Raw genomic sequence first — 18,900 nt, 5'->3', positions numbered from 1 at the left:
CGCTGTGGGGGAAGACGACTGGAGTTATGTCAATTGCGCTGCATTCTCATCATCTGATCATTATGGCTCGCTCTAGTGAAAATGTGCGTCCACGCCAAGAAAACCTCGTTTGCAGACAATATTTTATTATGGCTTGCGGATTCTTCTCACTTAAAGTGACTCGATGCCAGCTCCGAATAATCAAGTCTATTCGCACCAGAAGCTCCAACTCCAAGAGCAGGAATACAGGCGTACAAGGCCTCAAGCAGGCTGAAACAATGGCAGAGTTTTAACGCCACTAAATCGTGTATGACATGCTAAAGCACTTGGCTTGGAATAACCTTGACTATTGCGTAAACATTGCCTAAACTTATCCTTCGAATTCACTTGACTCTTACATAGAAACTTCTTTGCATTGTCCTCCAACAGAATTTCTTTTAAAGTTCCGCACCACGTGACTTTCCCGTAGCCACACGTATCCCTGTCTTTTCATAACAAAGGTCAAGGGTCAAAGGTAGAGGCGTCAGTATTGCTAGCGAAGTGTGTTTTCGCACTAAAAGAGACGCTGGTCTAGCGTTCTTGGATCGCACTCATCTGTCTAGCGTAGTTTCTACTTTCCGTTCATTTTCTCAGTGCCCATTTAGGATATTCATCCCTTTTCGAAGCTCCTGTCCATTGTTGAAACGGCATGACGAATGTACGGATTTTTATGCGAGAACGCGAATTCAGTGAAGGAGGTCGACGAGCAGACATCTGACTTTACATTGTAAAAAATAAGGTTGCATTCAGCTTCTTCATCATTCAAAATAATTGAAGTAGTTCTGCCAACAAAGAGCGGAGGATATACTTAAATCGTCCAGCATATTCATAAGTGGCGAAGCCTGCGTAAGCACACACGTCGCACATAACTGAGAAAAATGTCTGCTTAAAAAGCGATTCCAACGCACCCTGCCTCATTGGAGAACTGATGCTATCGGAAGGTAAGCTGGACAGCTGGTCGCAACGATATCAAACGAGCTGCTGCAACTGGTGTTCATTTTCTGAAGGAAAGAGTACATTCGCGGTAACTTGCTGTAAAGCAGGTACTTCCCTCAGACAGTGTTGTATCTGCCTGCTCTAAATCCTCGAAGAGGTTCGTATGCCGTGCGATAGTGCGAAGAAAGAGGTACGACATTTGCTGAGTATTTCAATCGGCGATCCGGAGCATGTTCTCTTGCCCCGCAAACCGAAAGTGGTGCTTCAAAGGGCGATTTGTATTGGAATCCTTAGCTATATTGGCTGAGAGCGATTTTTGCGCATCTTTGTGTATTCAGGCCTCTGCTTCTATACGCCGCTTGGAATACGCCATTAGAGTAATTGAGCGCAGCCAGCAGCTAATTCAATAATTAATCATGAAGTTCCTGCAAGGTTTCGAGCTGAAACTGCTTATTCAGGCGAACTTGGGCCAGCTACGAAAAGAAAGCAACTTGGCGGCGGCGATCGCAACTCGCACGGCAATTGTTGACATCACAATTACAGTGATAGTTCTTTATATCGCACTTTTCAAGTGGCGTAAAATAAATGGCGCGTGACCGCCTCCATTCGGTAACAGTAAAGTCGCGCGTCGCGAACATACACATGATAACTCGCGTCCCGTGGCAAGCAGAGAATGATAAGGACGCGTGTGCATGGCACTGTAATCAAGAAACGCTGTTGTAAAAGTCTTGACAGTATTTGTGACCTTCGCGAAAAGAAAGAAGTTTGCGTCACAGTTACGGCAATGTAACAGCTGGTGTACAACTGGAATGTGGTGAGGTAAGTAATACGTCAGAAACGGATTTTTCAGCTTGTGGCAAGCGATAGTAACGCTGTGGGGTCAATGCTGGGCCTCATACGACCACACCCAATGCAACTGTAATCAAACACAGGTTGTCCCGGAATATCTTGCGAAATGCATCTCTAACTCCTTCGGTTTTAGCTTTTACCTCCAAAAAGACACCTAGGCAGAAATCTTTTTCGGGACGAACAACAGCCAGGGCAGCAGCCTCCGCCAACAGAGTTCCAGAATAACTACCGCGGCCGTCAAGACCTCCTCTGTCAATAAAGCATTTTAACTACCACCACCGGGAGGAACTGAAGACAATTTCTTGTACCAGGGGAGGGGGGCTTAGCGGTGCACGCTCGAAGAGAAACTTCTAACAGAAAGGGGGGAGTAGGGGGGGGGGTTTGGCTTGCGCGACGCAAGGCATTGCGGAGTTTCTCCGCTGAAGCTGCCTTCCAAGAACAACAGGTAACTGGCCCAATATTGGCAACGTATTACAAAGGCCGGCCCTAGAAAGGACCAGAGTGAAACCAGCCATTTGCAATACTGGGCCGCGCTGCTAGGCTTATCTTCAGTGCCACATACCGCAATGTCTTCACGCCTCTTTCTCTTTGCTGAGGTTTCGGCGGCGTATACTGTGGGGTCTTGACGCTGATGCCTATTGGTCTCGCATTCTGCGTCGCACGAAGTGCGGGTTCTTTACGGGCTAGACAATTTATTTCCGGCCATCTGGCAAGCCTGCCAGCACGCGCAGGCTGGCGCCTGCAGGCCGTCTCAAGGCTGGCTCACATGCAAGCGGCTGAGCGATTGAGCGGCGCGTCGCAGCGAAAATTTCCAACTTGTTGGAACTTCGCCGCTCATCGCAGAAACGATTCAAAAACAGGTTTTTCCGCCGCGGCGACAGGATTCGCTAGCATTTTCGCTTGCATGTGAAACAGGCGTCAGGCATGCGCGTGTCTCCTCTCGCAGCTACGCGTGACACGGCCGTCGTACAACAGCCGAGATGTCGTGGCTGGGCCGCTAGTATCTCTTGCCCCCTTACAAAGCTCAAAACTTTAAGACAGTAGCATAAACTAAGAGGCTCTGAATAAAGTTGCGTGCGGTATGCGGACACGAATGTGTTTTTCTCAGGCGCTGACGTTGTGGACGTGTTTCATCAGGCCAACGAATGGTTAACTGGACTGAACTTATGGCTTCTTTCGAACAGACTCCAATTAAACACAAGTAAAACTAAATACATACTGTTTAGACCGAGGGGAACCCATCCGCCCATGAACTTGCACTTAAAATTTCATAACATTACTATCGAACAATCGACTACAGTTAGATTTTTGGGGGTAATATTCCAGGAGAACCTTTCATGGACGCCTCACGTTGACGCACTGCGTAGGGACCTTGGGCGAGCCGTGGGAATTTTAAACATGATAAGATACCATGTTCCGTCTGCTGTAAAAAAGCAAATCTACTATGCGCTTTTACATTCACGCTTCTGTTACTGTTTCCTAGTATGGGCTACAACGACTAAGACAAATTTGGATTGTCTTTTCTCTTTGCAAAAGCGAGCAGTGAGAGCAATAGACAATTTAGATCTTTCGGAGGACACTGCACGTCATTTTAAAAGTAATAAAATAATGCCCATTCACAAACTCCATAAACACAAACTGGCCCTGGAAATTTCGCGTCTTCACCATACAGATATAACATTTCAAACTAAATATCATGCCCAACCTGGTCCTTATTATCTACGACAAAACTTAATACCTAGGCCCCGTTCGCGTACAACATACGGTGATCAAAAACTAAGTTATTTGATTCCGGATTTCCTCAATGCGCATCCTGAATTAGCTGAGATACTGTTTACTGCCACCAAGGTGCAAAGACTGAGAAGAACACTTATAAACTTTTTCTTAAATGAAAACTAAAGACCATGCTGTGCTGATAATTTCGTTCGCCTTCACTCCGGATCTTTACCTTCATTGTGATGATTGGAGACGTGCGCACATAGATCACTGTTTTTCATAACACCACACTACTGATCCGACTTATTGTTTTTATGTACCTGTATTTTTGTGTTTTTCATGCCCTTTCATATCATGCAGTATTGATGTTTATTTTGCTTTGTAATTAATGTGCTTATGTTATGTTGTTTCCGCCGCAGCCAAGGCGGGCGCGGCCCCGTCAGGCATGTCTATTGCCTTTTGTCGCGTCCCCCAAGGCATTCCTGTAACGGAATGTCTTGAATAATGAAAGAAAGAAAGAAAGAAAGAAAGAAGGAAAGAAAGAAAGAAAGAAAGAAAGAAAGAAAGAAAGAAAGAAAGAAAGAAAGAAAGAAAGAAAGAAAGAAAGAAAGAAAGAAAGAAAGAAAGAAAGAAAGAAAGAAAGAAAGAAAGAAAGAAAGAAAGAAACGCCACTTCACAAATATCCTTCAGCAAGATTTTTTTTCAATGCGTTTGTTAGAAGCTGAGGTATCTGTAGTATAAAATGAATTTCGGCGCATTCAGGCATTTTCTTCTCCTCTCGTTACTTTTACCAAGCTGAAAGTTAGGCGCTTTTCCGCCGGCTCCTCCCCCTCGGCCCCATCACCATGCTGCCGACGCGGGCCGCAATCCCCGCTTGTAGGAGCTTGCTGACTTGCTGGAGCGAGGGTAAGGTGTGGCATAGTTACAGCAATGTCTTTACGTACATGCCTATTTAAGTACACGAAATGTGGTTCCCCTTTCTTCCGTTATAACTGGCGTCACGAATAAAAGGTGATCTCGAGCAGTCGAGTGCAAAGTTGATCTCCGACAACGTGGGCGAAATTATAGCACGAGAGAACAGCCCACAAAAAGGAACAGAACGCCAAAGCAACACAACAAGTAATCAAACAAGTAATCAGAGTACGCACTTAAGCTCCGCCTTAAGAGTGTGGCTCGGGAGCGTAATTGGTTAATTCCCATCCATTTAGAACGCCATTACCTACTCTACATTCATAGACCCATAGGAGTGCTCGCATCCCTCCTGGCGCAGTAGTGCAGCGGTTAAGCGATGCGCGATGGCAGGGGCTCCCAGCGTTGGGCCTTACGCTGCCCAAGTTGCCCTTCCCGAGCGACCAATCCTTCAAATTCCAACTGGCACGGTGGGCAGTTCGCTCACTATCCTGTGGGCAGGTTGTGATGACGTTGCAAGGTCACGTGACCTATAGGCGACCCACCTGCCTCCTAGGTTGCTCTCTGGGGACCACCTGCTACAGCCATGCCTGTGATTTTTCTCTCACAACGCCTACGCCAGTTTTTCATCGTAACAGAGACTTTAACGGTATCGCATTAAAACATTTCTATTGATGTCTAGAGAGTAGTTGTGCACTTTTTCAACCTTACCTCGGATAGGATTACCGGGTGGAGCTCTGCATGGTCTTCCTTCTTCACTTTTAGTTGGCTGCAACAGCGTGGCTTCGGCAGGCGACCCCGCTGACCGATTAACTGAAACACCGAGAAAGACACGCAAACGTGGCACACTGAATGCGGACGATCCCACCTTTTGCCTTTACTTGTGCTCTTGATATGATTAACGGGTCGGCTTCGGGAAAGATCAGGAGTGATATAAACACCTAGATGTTTATGCTCATGATATGATCATAGCTTAGAAGAGCGGAAAGTTGGGCGTGTTGGTTGCAATGCATAGCATAAAAAAGCGTGAAAGGGAACACACGGACTTAGAAAAGAATTACAAGAACAGCCGATAACTCGAAACTGAAGTTTATTCCAGAAAAGTACCAGTATAAATAGGAACACAAACGTCAAAAAAATAAAAATAAAGGCAGCAATCATCAAGTGAGACACCATGCGCAGAAAACAAAAGCACTAATAAGATCATCATTGAAAGCTGAGTGATAAGGCTCTAAATTCGAATCCCCTATCAGACAATCCTACGGAAGTTTGACTGATAAAGTTAGAACTAGTCAAGCGCATACGCTTGAATAGTGCACATTTTTTTTTTTATCCATTTCGCACCCATACTGTTTATATTTCACAGTCCTAATTCTTTATCAGTAAAAAATGAGGGACTACACACCACTTCCTAATGTCTAGAAACAACCACTCTATGTAGCAATTCTCATCCAAAGCTCCCGCTAAATCATGTGACAATTCAACCAACTGTGTTGTAAAGGAAAAACTATTACGAAATCCATGCCATTGGAGAATGAGCAGAGAGTCACGTTTATATGGCTCACAATATTAGTTTTATTTTGGCTTCTAATATACGAGATATCAGTACTAAGTCCTCAGTCAATTTTAAATTACCGCCATTATTTAAATGTTATTTCATTTTTCATCATCTTGAATTTTATATAGCGATGCAACGGAAACAAAAAGAACATCATTGTTGTAAAATACCCCGAGATTTCAGCGAAAGACCGCCAAAGAAAATAATGAAACTTTTGTTGCTTTCCGTCATTTATTAAAACAGGTCTTGATCCCTGACACTAAAGCTGTGCGAATGCTGGAACCGTTCAGATAAACTTATCTATATTTGGGCTTTTAATCGAATTTCATTACTAAGTGAACACAGAAGTTTTTGTCTAGTTTTTTTATGTTTTGTCAATGCTAGAATCCCTTAAACTTAATATTCACGATACTTCTGTGGTCTTCACGTTTAATTGCGGTCAGGTGGTGCTTTGATTCTTTTCTTTTTTTTTTGCCAGCAGTCGCGATCTTAAATTTCCGTCTACAGCTGCCGCCCATACAAAAATATACCTCGTGCCGACTACCTCCAGCTGCTGTTTTGGCGGCTGCATCCAAAAATGGAACAGCCCGAGCTCGGCTTATCTCCTAGGCAGTTATTCAGTGCTGAGCCAGGAGGTAGAAAATCTCTTCATATCTTTGCACAATCAGCCCACCTGCTTACGTCTGCCCACTTGAGTGTGCAGAAAAATCGACACACACACAAACAAATACACGTAGGCAAGGCCATCTGCCTTGTTGACGAAGAGATGCTTATACGGAGCTCTATCTCGGTATGCTTAACTTAGTTTGCGGATTTTCCAGCGTAATCGCCTCGGTGCAGAAACGTGATGTCGCTCCTGTCTCTCACATAAATTATGACCAATAAAGCGCCAGCAGGCGTTGAGAATGCCGGCAGGCAGACACTGAGTGGACCTAGGCGTCGGAGGACATGGCTCTTAGCGGTCGGCTGGCTCTCGTGACGGGGGGCTCGAGCGGCATCGGTGAAGCCGTCTGTCATGCCTTGGCCGCGGAGGGTGCTACCGTGGTAGTTGCAAACAGGAACGTGGAGGCTGCTCGGAAAGTGGTCGAATCGCTACCAGGTCAGTGAATCGTCGATATTCCCGGTAACATGACTAATTGAATTGGTTTAGTTTGGTTTATGGGGGTTTAACTTCCGAGAGCGACTCAGGCTACAAAAGACGCCGTAGTGAAGGGCTCAGGAAATTTCGACCACCTGGGGTTCTTTAACGTGCATTGACATCGCACAGTACACGGGCCTCTAGAATTTCGCCTCATTCAAAATTCGACCGCCGCGGCCAGGATCGAACCCGCGTCTTTCGGGTCAGCAGCCGAGCGCCATAAGCACTGAGCCACCACGGCGGCCCATGACTAAATGGAAGAGAGGTACAGCTTCCTTACCCCTCACGATGAATTTCAATAACATATTGAGATAGGGATCTCAATTACAGCAGAGGAAAAGCTGGCCCTCATAAATGAAACAAAATGCTGGCATAGTTTCGACGACCTGTTTCCTATACGAATACAGGAGAATAAGTTGTTGGCCAAGTGTATGCCTGCTGTCTAAAATTATTATATGGTCTGCGTTATAAACACCTGGCTGCACTAAGTATACTTAAAGCCAATGGTGAGATCATTCGCAGTCACACTGGGCTTGTCGCATGGTTACGGCGCTTAATTCTCCCGAAAACTGCAACTTTCGCCAATCTGGATATAGTCTGCATCGCCGCCCGCGAAAGAGTATCAAGATACCAAATTTTTACGTTCTGTTTTCTTGCTGATAACAGCGCGTGAGGCCTAAAGAACAATCAAACCGGAGAAAATACAAGTAAGCCCCAGCCCAGTGGTCGCTTCTTGTTGTCTTTAGTTGGGGCTGAAACGTGCACTAAAGAGGAATTTGAACTCGTCTTTTTACTGCTGAAACTCGATCTACACGTTCCGAACAATCTTAGAAACTTCGAATTATTGTCCGGTGCGGCCGATTTTTCTGTTTAAATCGGATTAAACGTCCCGGCTCCCGCCTTTTTTTGAACTAACCGCTGAAGGTAGGAATAGTCAACTAACGCGTGGAGTGCCTTTCAGGCAGTCACGTGGCATCTTCGATTTCGCTGTTATTTTGTTAATTTTACGTTTCCGTGAATAAATAGATCCAATCAGAGAAAACTTGACTGCAAATCAGATCGGCGGAAAAAGAAAATACGCGCGTGGACTCCTCGCTTTCGCCGATCGCAACGTATCACTCCGCCAGTGGCTGAGCGGCAAGCCGTCACGGGACTGGCTGAAAGGTTGGTTCACTCCTCCTTCCGTCAGCAGTGAGTTCAAAATAAGGCGGGAGCCGGGACGTTTAATCCCATTTAAATTAGGAAAATGCAGCGAGTCAATGACTATTTAGCTGCTCCGTTGACTACTACGAGCCGCAGTGACTTTTGCTGGTTCTTTGATTCACATCAATGCACCTGCCATTGAAGACTGAAACTAAAATTTAGGGTAGAATGCTAGGTGGTCTTTTATATCAAGCAGCCTAGAAGCTCGATAGAACCTCCATAGTCATTGTTTTCTTACATAGGTATAAATGCCATATTTACGCCGAACTTGGGCCGATCCTAGACTAAAGCGACTTCAGGATTGCCTGTGACGAAGGACCTTTACGTTTCCTTAGAGGCACAGGACTTATGTGCACCATGTGAAAATTGAATGTTCGTGTGTGCGCACTACTTTAGTGGGAATGTGGATTTTTTGAAGTACTGCCATTCCTCAGCTGGAGTATCCTGTATATTATATGTATATTACCGAGCTGTTTGCCGTTAAATAACGCCTCTCATAAGCACAGCAAATGTTGGCTCGCATTCTGAAGGAAGTTAATGCACGACGCACAGAGTAGAGTCCTTCCTCTGCGTGATATTAGATTTACTTTTGCCTTACTTTTCTTCATTTTCAATGGCTAGCCACACTCACTGAAGTTGTCGTTGCCTCGGATTCTGTCCTTCAGGAGATGTGCAGCACCTGGCCCTGCATGTGGACGTCGGAGATTCCTCTTCCGTTGAGAAACTCTTCGACAACATCAGGAGCGCATCCACTCTGCCGCTGAGCATCGTTGTGAACAGCGCAGCCATTTTTCGTGAATCACTTCTCACCGATACGACGGATGAGATGTTCGACGACATTACAAGAGTAAACCTGAAAGTAAGATTGCAAGTAATTTCAGAACAGTTTATGTGCGATGAAAGGTTATTACCGCTAAGTGCCTAAATCCATTGTAGACGACATTGAAAGTTGGTGAAACTGACCTCGTCAAACAGAAGGGAAAACAGGCCTATACCAAACAGGCTTACTGACACTTAAGAAAAGTTTAGCAAACTGCATGTTTTAATTGCTCGATATGTGTCGGTGGTTATCACGTTTTTGTGCCGAAAACGAGGTCGTGAATTCAGCTGCTGGATGCGTCGGGTGCATTTCGATGCGGTCCAAATGATAAAAATGACATGGTGCTGAAGTTCGGATCCGCCCTACGTTAAGCAAGCCCAGATTGCATAAATGAAATAAAATCCGACCATCCAGTACGGGCCCCCAAAGAACAACCAAAAATTGGAGAGGAATACGCGATAGCGTATTCGGTTAATCACAATATATGCAGGTCATTCTCTATTTTACATTATTAGATATCTGGGAGCGCTTATACCACTGCTGGCGCCGTGATGCAGCGGTTAAGCGATGCGTCACTGCCCTGCGAAGGCAGGTGCTTCCATCGAAAGGCCTTGTGCGTCCCAGGTTGCCGTTACCGGTCGGCCAACTATTAATTTAACTGCCACCTGCCACAGTGGGCAGTTTGCGCACTATCCAGTGGGCAGGTTGTGATGACGCCGCGAGGTCATGTAATCTCGGTGGCCCACCTGCCTCCTAGGTTGCCCTCTGGGGACCACCTGCCAGAGTCATGCCCGTGATTTTTCGCCCACAACGCCGACAACACCGACACCGTATTTTCTGCGAACGAGGCCTACAACGCTATCGCGTAAAAATCGATCCACACGATTAATGTGGCAGAGTATGCGTTAACATTTGTGTCTCCCCGTACGAAGCTGCCGTTGCCACTGACGAGTTGAGAACCTGCGAGCGGGTGGCATGATCCAGTTCATCAATAACCGTGTTACACGTTGTACCCTCGCTCCACTCACCCGACCCAATCCAACAATCAGAAGACACGCCGTATCCCTTGTCTTCGTATTCCATCTCCCACTTTCACTCTTCCTCCTCTCTCCTGAAAGTGAAGAGCGGGATTTCACGATCTCAACTTTGCTGCCTGCCAACCCAGGCTTCAGAGAGACGGACAGACAAATCTTTCAAACGTGGGGATTATAATGCTAACGCAAAAAAAAAGTTCATTGCAGTGGGTTCCAGCATTTGAGTAAAGTGATGAGCTCAAAGTTAAAATACTTAATTACCCCACTGACAATCAGCTAGCTACTTCAGCATTCCGCATGAGATGGCGCACGAAGTGAAAAGTGCACTGCGGGGTTGTTGTCATCATCTACTTTGAAACTTATGCTCAGATTTAATCTGTATGTACCACGCTTGAATGGAGCTAACAGAGGGAAAGTTCGGGCTCGCGGGTAATTAGTGGAAACATTTTGGTCAAATTTTAGGGGAATCCCCCAAGGTGGAGTAGAATTGTAGTAAGGGAGTAATTACTCATTGACATCCACCTTAGCGCAGCCATACGGCTACAAAGGAAAGCTATACAGCTTTCTCAAAAACATGTTTCCCACTTCGAGTTATTGATCAATTCGCTCTCGCCCTACCATAAGCTTGCCGTCCCGGTTAGCTCAATTGGTAGAGCGACTGCTCCGGTGAAGCGGTGGTCCCGGGTTCGAACCCCGGACCAGGACGAATTTTTCTTTAACTACGAAGTTTTTGAGAAAGCTGTATAGCTTTCCTTTTTAGCCGTATGGCTGCGCTCAGGTGGATGTCAATGAGTAATTACTCCCTTATTAGTGGAAACATTCCTATCGCGAAAAAAAAATAACACGCGGGCAAAGGAGAGAAAACAAAGGACAAACCAAACAGTTTGTTTGGCACCCATAAGTTTTTAGTAAAAATGGTTAAGCCCAGGATGCGAAGCATGCCGCCGGCGGAGGCTGCGCGTCCGCAAGCGAGCGCACGAGTTGAGCCCCAGCTTTCACAGCTGTTGTGACGTCAGCGCCCCTAGCGGAAGGAGCGGGAGTTAGGCCGCCGGTGGAGGCTGCGCGTCCGCAAGCGAGCGCACGAGTTGAGCCCCAGCTTTCACAGCTGTTGTGACGTCATGTCGCGTGGTGCGCCGATGTAGGTCAAGTGGTAGCTACGCGGCCGCGCGCGGCGCAGCAAGGAAGAGCTCGGTTGTGCGGCTAGTATGCTTCGCATAAAAGGTGGAGAGGAGAAAGAGTATTATAAACTATTTATCACAATCATCACACAAACATTTGAATCAGGCAGCCAAAAAACTCAGACACAAAAGGCACAAGCTATCTTAATGCATGCGCAAGGCCAGCCGCATTCAAGTAAGCCAGTTGTTTTCTTGGCACCCATGGAGAGCAAAACCTAACAAATATTCAACCCTAACCTTCTTCACTTCAGTAATTGCAATGCATTTTTTCAGCGCCAAATTTGACAGTCCTATATGTTGCGTCTCTTTCCCACGTCCTGTCAAACTCCTGTCTAAAAATGAATTTGAATTACCAAGGAAAACTAGTTCGTCTTTCTACTGTTGATTTACATTGCGCGTCCTACATTGCGCGTTCCCGCCTGCATCAGTTTTCGAAGCGGAGTTCTGCTAAATGACCACTCCCTTTCTTGCCCACTGTTTTGTGGCCTTCGCTTACGCATTCGTTTGTGCATGAAACTTTATTTGCCCATTGCCACATGAAGGAGGAATCTGACTGACCAAATTTATAGCACGGGCAACAAACGAGCTCTGATGCTGTGTTCTCCTGCTTCTTGATGACAGTGCACGGAGATTTTTACGGATGGGACAGTTTTTTTGGCGCAGAGACCTTAAGTTTTGCTCGCCTTCTATCCCGCTCCACTTTACTTCCCCCAAGGTTGTATGTTGGCGCCATTGCTGCAAAGTGTTGGAAAGTGTACACTTCCACACCGCAGTTTAAATGAAGTTTGTATTCTGTTGTCCCTGAGCTCTCGCATACTGTGTGCGTTATGAAGCATATCATGCGTGGTATGTGTGGGTTCAGATATAACTTCAAAAATAGACAAACCATTAATCATTTCTATAATTTGTGAGGATTTTAATCGCCTGAATTTGCTACTTTTTCAGAGCAAATAATGCAGCAAGCCTGATATCTGTCTCAGATCCAGCGGTTAGACAGATACGAGGCCGCTGCTCTGTTGCTATCCTACAACATCACGTAGTAGGCATTTAGGAAACTGTGCACACTTTCTATATCCCGCATTACCCAAACAACATCGCTCTTGCCAAGATTGCTAAGGGTTACCGGCTGTGCTTTGTAGGCACTAGTGGTAACGCTGAAATTTCAGTGTCGTCGAGGCCCTTGAATTGCACTGAGAGTTTCCCGCAGAAACATTTTTTTTTGTCCGCAACCTTAAAGGCCTGAAAAACATCCTGCTACTACATTTACCTAATGTTGAATTCTCCCACAGCCGGAAAGAGAGAAAACGAGAGAGATTAATTGAACAAGAAACCGCGCAAACTCAATGGTAATTAACTGTAGCAGACGTAATGGCCATAGTCTTTGGTTTGGCTATTTCTCTCCGCAGGGTACTTTCCTCGTGACGCGAGCCGCCAGCCACGAGATGATACGTTCCAAGAAGGCTTTACCCGAAGGAGGCGCAACCATCGTGAACATAGCCAGCATCGTGGCCAAGGGTGGCTGGGCCAACTGCGGCGCCTACGGTGCTTCCAAGGCCGGAGTCGTGACCCTCACCAAGACGGCGGCGCAGGAACTGGCAGAGCACGGCATCCGCTGCAACGTCGTGCTTCCTGGCTACACCGAGACCCCTATGGCGCACGTCGCAAGCGAAGAGGATAGAGCCAAGCTGGTTGCTGTTACGCCGCTCAAGAGGGCCGCCGAGCCGCGGGAAGTCGCCGAAGCCGTCAGATTCTTCTGTTTGCCTAGCGCTAGTTCCTTTGTGACGGGCGCTGTCCTGGAAGTCACTGGAGGACTGTACATGTGATTTACGCGCAGAAAATGGGCGTTCCTCTATAAAATCACAAAGCTTATGTAGTCGACTACTGGGGTTCCATTGAGGGAAAAAGAGAGGGAGAATAAATTTTACTTTGTTTCAGCACGCCACTTCCCCCCCCCCCCCCCACCCCCTCCTGGCTAGAGGCTGTTCTGCAACTGAGCAGAAGGCCTCGCCCAGCAATTTTCGGACGGACTTAACAGTGGCCTGAAGAAGAAGGGATATGTGTTGCTGGATTCGAGGACCTGTGAGATCTGAGCAGAAGAGACCCGTGCATGCTGCTGCGGACCCAACTGGGAGGCAGCAAAGGTATCGAGCAGCCCATTACTTTCTGCCACACTGTGAACTGTGGGACCTAGATGCGTATTCAGAGATAAGGAACTTGACTGTGCAACAAATAATGATGTTAGGGTCTCTCAAATGTGTGGCGTGGACATTTTGGGGTGCAGTGAGCCCGCCCAAAAATACCCTCACTGTCGAGAATACCCTAACAACAAAGGCCACCTCTAGACTTTGCCACTATGCGCAGCTGTAAAATCGCGAATTTTGTCGCCTTTATATTATCTAGATGGGAGTTGATCAAAAAAGGCCGTGAATGACCAAGGAGCAAGCACCCTTGAAAGGCATCCTATGTATTCCAGAAGTGAAAGCTGGACAAGCTGAAACATAATAATGGCGGGCGATAGGAAATTCAGCGCCACAAAAAACGCAACACAGAGAAAGGTAGAGGGTTAGGCCAGTTGGTACACATTGTATCACACAGTAATACAAGCGGAAAGGCCCGTGACACAGAGAACAGAGTCAGAGAAGGAATAGGAACAAACACAGCAAATAAATGAAGAGTAGAAGAACAGCGCTAAAATCCAGACGTCGTTGTGTATTGTTCTCCATTTTTTCGTTCCTTGCTCTAGTTTTATTGTGTGGAGCACAGAGCTGAAAAGAGCACTGACGAAAGATGGTCTCGGATGAATTTTTAAACCATATCTTGAAGAACATGCATGTACTACTTCTCTTTATCTCTCCTTCCGCCCACGTTGTCCATACGAATTAAAATGATCTAAATAAATCTGCGTAGCTAATCTACGGAGACATGGACTAAATGAATATTTCAAGGCGAAGTTCGATTTGTGCACTAATGTTTACCATCTCAACAAAAAATGTGATATCACTAAGTGCTCGTTGAACACACATAATAATCTTCACTGTGTGCCCATTCTTGAGATGGCCAGGTCAGGTATTGTCTCACCGTATTTTCGCTGACCGATGGTGCTTGTTTTTTTAATGCGATGTTGATGTGCTTTTTTTGTCACACGACTTCGTCACATGACTTCGCCACAGTTACAGAGAAAACATCATAGAACTAATTCGGTTGCGAATAATCATTTGCTGCAGCGAACATAGATAACTTTCTGAAAGTTGTTGCCTATCAGTGTGAATTGTTATAAATGACTGAGTATTTAATTAAAAATAATAAGTATATCGCTGCCTTATTTTGCCTGCTTACTGGTGAAATCAGCACAGCCAGACATCAACTGTTTTAAAGCATCGGAGCCGGCGTGACGTCAGCACTGATGAGGAACGAAGTAGGTGGCAGTCTTCAACACTGTTCTGATGACAGGAAAGCATGTTTGCTCTTTCAGCGGGTCACTCATAGAGATCGGTGGTGCTTGGTTCATCGTGGCTAATTCGAACGCAAATGATTCCGCTATTTAAAATGCAGCTCCTCCTACTCGCGTTTGATGTCCTCAGTGTGCGTTTCCCTCACGTTCTTTAAAAGAAGGTGCGCTTTGCAGCAGTTTCATTGCAATTGAAAAGTCTCAGAGGCATATATGCAGCATTATCTGCTGTATCACAGATCGTTAAAATGATCAGCGAAATCTAACTATTGCATGTAGTCGCTGTGTGTCTTGTGCTGGCAGAGGTCAACCTTTTAGACATATCTTAAGTGAGTCGCATTTCGTTCATGACGACACAAAATTTAGTGTAGGTTGGGCTCCTGACGAACCGTTTTGCAGTAAGGTGGTCTGTGCAGTATTCAATATCACACTCTCTTGTATCGACCACGCACTGACTCCGCCTAGACGCTGGAATGGTTGCACAGGGTTCATCATGTTGAGTTACGTCTGTGGATTAGCCGTGCCGTTGTGGGCGGCAAACATTTTCTCCTGTAGTGGCTACGTTTTCGCAGCTAGCGTTAGACATGTCATTGCTACATTTTGAGGTCTAATGAGCTGCTGGACAAAACTGTTTGCGTTGTGATTATTAATGTCCACGAACTGAGAGGGGCGCTGAAAAATCTTAAAGGGCACTGGTAGAGGGCATCCCCCTATGCGTTCCTTAGGCTTAGTCACTTTTATTAGTTTCCTTGAAATGTGTATTATAATGAGCCCCTCATGTCCATACATTTGCGCAATGGCCTTCTGGGGCAGTGGTGGGAGTTATATCATGTTTCGCCGATGAGACACAGGCGGAGAAGTAGAAGACATTAATGACAGGCTAATGACATCTTCCATTAACACCACTACCAGTGTCCTCAGCACCAGTTCAAATCGTATATTCTAGTTACGGAGCATACCCTGCACGTATAACTAAAGTCAACTGCTGTTATACGGAACAGTCTTAAGTGCTCCTCTAGAGTTTCGCCCCATACAAAAGAGATAGGGCGCGCCGAATACCATCCTCTGTTGCTGGCTTATCTCCAACCCGACGGGTAGAAAATATCTTCTATGTACGTATATAAGCAATCTGGACGCCTCCCTACTTCAGTCCTCTTCCTTGCGCAGAGTAGTGGACGCGCACACAAACAGATAGCCGATTACCTCGTTTGGGAAGAGCTCTTTTCCCAGCTTGCTTGCTCTGCATTTTTGAGCTAGTACGCGGCTTTCACGCGCACAACGACCCGGCCAGATGAGCTTGAAGCCAGCGCCCTCTAAAACGCAATTTTCGCACTTAATGTGGGACTGCAGGAATGCCGGTTACAGGGAGAGCGCATGGACATAGGCTTCGATAGACGTGGTTCTGAGCGGCCGGCTTCCTCTTGTGACGGCAGCTCTAGCGGCATCGGCGAAGCCATTTGTCATAAATTGGCCACTGAGGATGCCACAGTGGTAGTCACAAACAGGCACATGGAGGCCGCGCGCAGAGTGGCCGAATCGCTACAGGGTCAGTGAGTTGTTGACATTTAAAGTTGCATGACTTACGCGACAGTGTCATCTTCGTTCTCTCGTGAAGGTAAGTTCACGGCGCAACGCGAAAAGCAGTCCAAATCAAGATCATAAAGTTGCCCGGCCTTTGAATCTTATGCGGTCAATGCTTCGAGCATAGAAGGAAATAAGGCGCCGATTAAGTGAATAAAAGAAAAAGCGAAGTCGCCAGTCATTGCCACCTGAGAAACAGAACTCTTACGTTTCCAGGCAAGGCCGAAGATTGCGGAGCTGTGTTCTGACGATATAGCTGCAAAAGCTGCAGGAGACCACATTCACATACCGCAGTTTAGCTATTTTGTCCATGTTATGAAAGAATCAAAGAGAAATAAATATTACCTCTACAGCTGCTAATGGTTTATGGTTTGGTTTAACGTCCCAAATCCACCCAGGCGATGAGGGATGCCGTAGTGGACGGTTCCGGATAATTTCGACCACCTTGGAATCATTAATATTCACTGACATCGCACAGTAAATGGGTCTTTAGCATTTCGCCTCTATCGCAATGCCACTACAGCTGCCGGGATTGAACCCGCGTCATTCGGATCAATAGCCGAGCACCAAGACCAATGAGCAACCGCGGTGGCTGGCAGCTAATCTACGCACATTAAAAAGGCGATATCAAAATTTGAAAAGCGTCACTAATATTTGAGAAATCCCCACGGTGTCAATTAGAAACAGTTGTCGTTTCGACAATATTTTGCACTAGTCGGAATATCGTGAATGACCCACTCGAAGGTCTCAAACCAACACTTAAGGCCCAGAAAACAAGGAACAGAATTTTCCTTCGCGAACGAATGTATCTTTATTTTCCCTACAACAATTGTCGGGAAGCGAGGGATGGCGATTTACTGAATGCTGGTTGCAAATTGCACATTCCCACCCCCTTTGCACAGCTTGATCACCGTGAAGCAAAACATTTTGACCCAAAAGCACTGGCTGCAGAAAACCTGTTGACGTTAAACTTTGCATTAAAGCTCCATATAATAATGACTGCACGGCATGCAAATAGTATGTCATGAATTCGCAACACTTGTGAAACCAAATGTGCATTGCGTTGTCTGCGATCTCTCGCATAGTCTGCGAGATATACGTTCAGATGACAATTATATACGCACCGGAAAACATTTACAGCCTCAAGCACATGAATATACAACTTCGGCTTTTTGATCGTCAGGTTGGGCGTTTTTTGCTCCCCACGCGGACTGCCGACGAGCGCTGTCTATGACATTTATCGAGCAGTCAACTAGATAAATGTCCTTTGGTCACATTGCAGGAAGGCAGCACTCAGATGGTCGAAATTTCCGGAGCCCTTCACTACGGCGTCTCTCATAGCCTGAGTAGCTTTGGGACGTTAAACCCCAATAAACCAAACCAAACCAAATTGCTTGTGTCGTAACGTCACAGCCGATTTTTGTAGCGCTTGTAGTCTGCGTTTTCTGTACGCTTCATCTGCGTTTCTGCTTGTCAGGATGAATCACCCACTAACCACAACCTTCACGCTGCATGCTAAGCACACACTTTGTACTGCATGGCCGCAGTAACACCTTGATCTGCAAGATCGTTAATTTGTATAGGCTGCGTTATGGAAGAGCTGATGGCCATACAAAACTTTCAACTGATTAAAGTTCTTGAAGATGACTCACAGCTGTCCTCAGGTTCTTGAAGTTCACTCACAACTGTCCTCAGAACTGTTCTATCCTCAAGCTATAAAGTTCACAGACACGTACATTGCCGAGAAGCCAATAAACTTGCTGCGGCTGGAGCTGCTGCCCGCATCAACAATAAAATTTTACCACTATGGGAGGCAGAAATTTACTGATCAAGAAAGCACGCGAATCTAATCATAAATCATTGCAGGTTAGTGCGCGTGATATCCACACGTTGGTACTCTTCTCGTTGCAGGGTACGCTTCTTGTCACCTGAGCTGCCGGGCGCTAAGTGCAACGTCCTAAGAAGACCCTAACCAAAGGGACCGCAACCACCGTGAACACGGCTAACATCGCAGCCAAGGATTTGTTGTGCTAACTGCGTCGTGTAAGGTGCTTTTATTGCAGGAGTCTTAGCTCAGGCTACACAGAAACACCGATGGCGCCGGGTGCGAGCTCTGAGCAAAAAAAAAAAAGACTCAAGACTTTAACAGATCCGCTGTTAAAGGGCGAGGAACGAGGCGGTCCACGGCACAACGCAGCGTACGTCTTCAGTCGCCAAAGCAGGGCTCTCACACAGATGTGCAATTGTCCCTTCGCAGCCACATCTTTCACAAGAAAGGCTGTCGGCCATCCCAGACTTCATAATAATAGTAATACCTTATTATTATTATTATTAAAAAGTGCGAAAAGAAATAGGGAACCCAAGCTCAAGTTTGGCGGCGCGACGACAGCGCCGCGCCTCCTATGGTGGCCACCCGGAGAGGCTATTGGGAAGGAGCGCGGCAGACGCTGCCGGTTTGACAGCGGCGGCGGCGCACGTGCACGCGTGCACGCTGAAGTCCGTAGATCAGCTT

General features: G+C 46.4%; 1 protein-coding gene across 1 annotated transcript; it reads left to right on the top strand.

The window, feature by feature from the left end:
• The first annotated feature begins 6,885 nt into the window (after positions 1 to 6,885).
• On the top strand, positions 6,886 to 13,291 carry LOC149340895 ((3R)-3-hydroxyacyl-CoA dehydrogenase-like). Its single transcript, XM_089551356.1, has 3 exons — positions 6,886 to 7,085; positions 8,993 to 9,186; positions 12,766 to 13,291. The coding sequence occupies exons 1-3, from the start codon at positions 6,935 to 6,937 to the stop codon at positions 13,180 to 13,182; spliced, it is 762 nt and encodes a 253-aa protein (XP_089407482.1). The 5' UTR covers positions 6,886 to 6,934; the 3' UTR covers positions 13,183 to 13,291.
• Positions 13,292 to 18,900: the final 5,609 nt, after the last annotated feature.

Source organism: Amblyomma mixtum, chromosome 6, assembly GCF_055824585.1.
Source record: "Amblyomma mixtum isolate Tamu chromosome 6, ASM5582458v1, whole genome shotgun sequence".
Taxonomy (NCBI): domain Eukaryota; kingdom Metazoa; phylum Arthropoda; class Arachnida; order Ixodida; family Ixodidae; genus Amblyomma; species Amblyomma mixtum.
Note: the sequence above shows the minus strand (reverse complement) of the source record. Positions and strands in the feature narration are given on the sequence as shown.